This window comes from Ixodes scapularis, unplaced genomic scaffold, assembly GCF_016920785.2.
Source record: "Ixodes scapularis isolate PalLabHiFi unplaced genomic scaffold, ASM1692078v2 PGA_scaffold8__174_contigs__length_109621045, whole genome shotgun sequence".
Taxonomy (NCBI): domain Eukaryota; kingdom Metazoa; phylum Arthropoda; class Arachnida; order Ixodida; family Ixodidae; genus Ixodes; species Ixodes scapularis.
This window is the reverse complement of record NW_024609883.1, coordinates 35,024,195-35,028,905: the sequence shown is the minus strand read 5'-3', so window position 1 is coordinate 35,028,905 and position 4,711 is coordinate 35,024,195. Positions and strand designations below refer to the sequence as shown.

Sequence of the window (4,711 nt, the reverse complement as noted above, 5' to 3'; positions counted from 1 at the left end):
ATCAAACTCCAGAGAAGGCGAGGACACCCAGCGGAAAAGATTTGTACGAGTGAAGCAGGGAGCTACTAGGGTACCTATGCGTGTGGCGAAAACTGGCGCTACCTGACGGCCGAAGCACGAAGCAGGTAAAAAGGGGATGAAATGCACTTCTTTAGAGTCGCGAATGCTTCCGGTCACTGACAGAGAGCGATCCAGTTAGTACGAACAAGCACTCGCCATTTTGTTTTTATATATGTCTTTGCACCTGAATGGGCTTCGCCAAAGTTGTGGAGTTGATTGAACTCATTCTGGTCGTTCTGTCCGAGTGAACTGCTGTACGCAAGATGCTGGTATCGTTTTCGTGCTAACTTTACCGTCCGGCCTTACTGATATGCGGCTGTGGAAACGTTAACTTCTCGATTTTTGAGATTTCTTGTTTTTCTCGGGTGATTCTTCGGCAGGTGTTCTACATTCATCGACTGTCTGATTACAAACCGCCGCGATACTTCGAGATGCGCTTTCCCGGCGAGTACGAGGCTCTCGCTTGGATCATCGGTTGCACGGGCTTACTTCAGATTCCCATCGGAGCTACGGCCTGTCTCCTAGAAAATATCCGGGTACGTCGGTCAAAACTACCAGTCATACTACGGAGCATTGGGCGAGAAAGGATGCGACATGGGGCCTTGCTTGCTGAGAGAAAAAAATGTGAAAGCCGCTTACAACAATCTGTAAAGCCGAATAAGAGCGCAGCTCTTGAGGAGGAGGAGGGAAGGGTCCTGAGGGGGGGGGGGGTCATGTGACCTCGGGGAATCACGTGACCTGGGAAGGGGTCACGTGACCCCCCCCCCCCTCTCCCTGAGGAGGAACCTGAGGTCCTCCCGAAGGAACCTAAGGTTCTCCCGAGGTCCTCGGGGGGGGGGGGGGGGGGTCGTGGTTACGCCGACGCCGCTCAAGCCGGAAACTAGCGCCCAAGAGCTGCGCTCTAAATAATGCAAAGGAGACGTTTGATATTTAAAATGGTTCATCGTGGCCTCAGGGACTACCGGTGCGCGAATATTTCTCCGGTCACTTCATTCCACTGTAGGAAGGACCGTAGTGGAAGCTCTAGCATTTGGTCGCGAGCTGGTAGCTTGGGCTCGTGGTTTCGCAGCACTGGAGTTTGGAGAACCTATACCATGTCCTTCATTAATATAAAATAATAGCACAGGCTAAGAGCTTCCCTGGGTAGCCTTTACAGCATGGCACTACCGCTACCCGAGCATTCCTGTAGTTGAGGCGCCATCAATCGCAAGAAGCTCACCGCTTTGCGACTACTGCCTGTTCAGATGGAACGAACTATAGCGTGCGTTTAGACGCGCACTTAATGTATACCCTCGTACAACCTGTGCAATAGAGGCGCGATAGAAAACAACTATAGTCCGCCGCTTACAACTTTTACTTCTATTCACCTTAAAGAAGCACAGTTAAATTTTGAAAGAGTTATGTAGCTTAGGAACATTTTAGCACGTGTACTGTCGAGACCGGTTATAACGAAATAGCGGATATAGCGAAGTGATTTTTAATATCCGTTGATTTCGTTATAAGCGGTCTCGACACTAAATGTAACTGCATCTTCGATAGATCGTTTGGCGAAACATTTCGCGAGCCCTGGTAACGTGGAACTCAAACTGCTGTCTTCTGGTTCAGAAACCTAGCCTAGCCTTCGTGCCGGAGTACCACTGGGAGCCCAACACGAAGGACCGCGTGGACGCCTACTTCGAAGAGCTCGAAGAGCAGGGCCTCAAGGGAGACTCCGTCTCGGAGGTCAGGAGCACCCTCTACAACGCCACGGAGGCACTGGAGGTGTCGGTGGACCCCCAGGCGCCCCTCGTGTTCCGGCCACCGATATGAAAAGTTGGACTAAGACCAAAGGGTGCATTGAAGAGGATCGTCACGACTGCCACGAGTCCATTTTGTCGTTGTTATCTACTTGTATGATGTTCGCTAATCGAAATGCACTATTCCTGTATTTGACCTTTATCTTCATTACAACAAATTGGCCGAGGACACCAGACAAAAAGCGTCTGATAGAAAACTTGACCGGCTACGGTGGCCTTGCGATAACAGAGCATGGTGAAACAATAAAAACTAAACGAAAACTCTACCTAAGAACAAAGAACACACTGCTTTTAGCTGGAAATGAATATTAATGTGGTGGATAACGAAGTCATTAAAGGAGCCAAGAAACGATTTTTTAAACTTTCGCTAAACACTACTTAGAATCACTCGCTAACGTTAATAACTAAATGAACTTGTCTTAGTTTTTTGATAAGGATAGACAACTGGGCGAGTTGGTGAGAGTTAATGTTGAAAAACAGCGCGACTAAAACGAGGACACAAAGAGACGAAGAGAACACAAGACAGAAGAACACAAGACAGCGCTTTGTCTTGTGTTCTTTTCGTCTCTTTGTGTCCTCGTCTTAGTGGCGCTGTTTTTCAACATTAGTTTTTTGTGTGGGTTACGGTTGTCACCAAAACAATTCGAGTAAGATGAGCATCGTTCGCCCCCTCAACTCGGAGTCAGAACAAGCGGCCGCCCGGCCTGGTGCATATTCTAGGCCGCCAACGTTAATCATAGGCACGTGTTGAAGTTGGCAACGTAGAAAACGCTTGCTGAGCTCCAGACATTAATAGAGGTCGGATATTCTCATCCCCGCAGCGGTTGGACACTAGCCCGAGTGTCTGCCGAGGCGTAGATTGTTACGAGCCGAAGTCGAGTGCTCAGGCAGTTCTTGTGTACAATCCATGAGCCCCGCTTGACTGTTCTTAGGCCAGGTGGTTTCGATCCCATAATTACGTCATCAAGCTTTGCGAATGCAAGACTGAACTAAAATAGTTCTCTTTATCCTCACAATTTCACCGCGACAAAGAAGCTTCTGAATCAGTGGCGGTCTGTACGAGTATACTTTGGCAAGGCTAGACCAGTACGCATCTGCAAACTCCTGAACATTCTAACCAGATATCGTTTCATGACCCCTTTAAGCAGCGCACTCTTCAGAAAAGCTAGTAGACAGCTAGTGACTGCAGCAGTTACTACCTTTTCCTTACCGTTGCTACCTTTCACTAACAATTTACTACCTCAAACGCGCGATAGGTAGTAAAAAGTTAGTAAATGCAGCAGTTACTACCTTTTTGTGACCTTTCCTACCTTTTCACTAGCTATTTACTAGCCCAAACGCGCGGACAAGATGGCGGCGTCTGCTGCATCGCCGATGGCCGGCGTCAGCGATGCACACACTCTTTCGGAACTCGGGGGAAGTATCTAAATACAATCATAGCATCAATTATTGTGAGTGGCGGCATGATTAAGGTTTGGAGTTGACTTTATAACGATCGCAGTCTCCGTTCCAGCACGTCGTGGAAGCCAGCTCTGCCACGAGCCCAGCCATTGTGGAAGCAATGGCCATGCAGCTTCTAACCTTCCTTGCCGTTTGCATTTCTTTTTAGAAGCGTTTATATTTTTATTTTGGTTTTAACTAGAATAAAATAGCCAAGTACCACGTGCTAAAATCTTTTTCAAAGACAAGGAAGGTTAATTCTGTTTTTCGTTTATTGTGTTCAGCATTGATGTAGAAGACTTATACTATACTCTTTGCCTCATGATGACCTCATGGTAAGCGTTCAAGAGTGCATTTTGGAGTATAACAACGAAACTAAGTTTAGGACGCAATGCGGAATAACAGTTGAACATTTCCTTGAACTTTTATAGCGTGGGAGGAAAAAGTGTACGTTCAAAAGTCAGGTGTTTGTATAGGGTCAAGAGTAGCGCCTGTACTAAGCGATATTTTCCTCGGGAATATAGGTAGAGCTCTAGTTCAAAAATTGGAAAATCACACCATTAAGATCTTTAGATATGTTGATGATTTTTTGGTATTTGTTAAAACCTCCGTTTGCGAAAAAACACTAGATTACGTCCTTAAAGTATTCCATGAGCTTGACCAAGGCCTTAGGTTTACTTATGAGACCCCAAAAGAGAGTCGAATTCAGTTTTTGGATCTCCTCGTTGAATTTACAGAAGAACACATTTGCTGGTTGTATCATCCTAGAACATCAAAGAGTTTGCTAAACTACCAGTCAGCGCATTCGAAGCTCGTAAAAAGGAATAGTGTATTCCTGTTTGAAATCCGCTTTAACAAAGTCATGTGTTCACACAATGGGCGTTAGCTTCACTTCCCAGATTCAAAGGATTAGGGATTCAGGATAGCCAGACTCAATTATTTCATCAGCATGCGATAGTTTAATAAAACTCGTAAAGATTAGTTCCAATTTCATACTGGAAGAACCAGTTAAAAAAAAAAAGAAAGTTTCGGTCATTCCTTATCTTCACCGCATTTCACACGAACTTAAAAAAGTCGCGTCCAGATACGAGGTGAACGTTGTTTTTTCAGCCAAAAAAAAAAAAAAACTAAGTAGATTATGTTCCGCTGTACGTGCATGCAGGGAGGGGATAGCAAGATCGGAATATAACACATGTGATGTAAACCATGGGATAAAGTTCGTGTCGTGCGTCAAGGGCGTGGTTTACCGCATTCCCTTTTCTTGCGGGCGCTGTTATATCGGGCAGACTGGCCGGTGCTTAAACATCCGACTAAGAGAGCACCACAGTTCCTTGAAAGGCACCGCTAATTCACATCTAGCGATGCATCGCAGAGATTGCGGTTGCGAACCACAGTTCGAAAACACCAGCATGTTA

General features: G+C 46.1%; 1 protein-coding gene across 1 annotated transcript; it reads left to right on the top strand.

The window, feature by feature from the left end:
• Positions 1-323: 323 nt before the first annotated feature.
• Positions 324-1,869, top strand: LOC121833549. The gene is made up of 3 exons (XM_042286952.1): positions 324-329; positions 441-596; positions 1,666-1,869. Exons 1-3 carry the CDS (start codon positions 324-326, stop codon positions 1,867-1,869), a joined length of 366 nt encoding a protein of 121 aa, XP_042142886.1.
• The last annotated feature ends 2,842 nt before the right edge of the window (positions 1,870-4,711 follow it).

Coding starts and splice junctions, on each gene's coding strand:
- LOC121833549 (XM_042286952.1), top strand. Junction 597..1,665: donor GTCTCCTAGAAAATATCCGG/GTACGTCGGTCA, acceptor CTTCTGGTTCAG/AAACCTAGCCTAGCCTTCGT.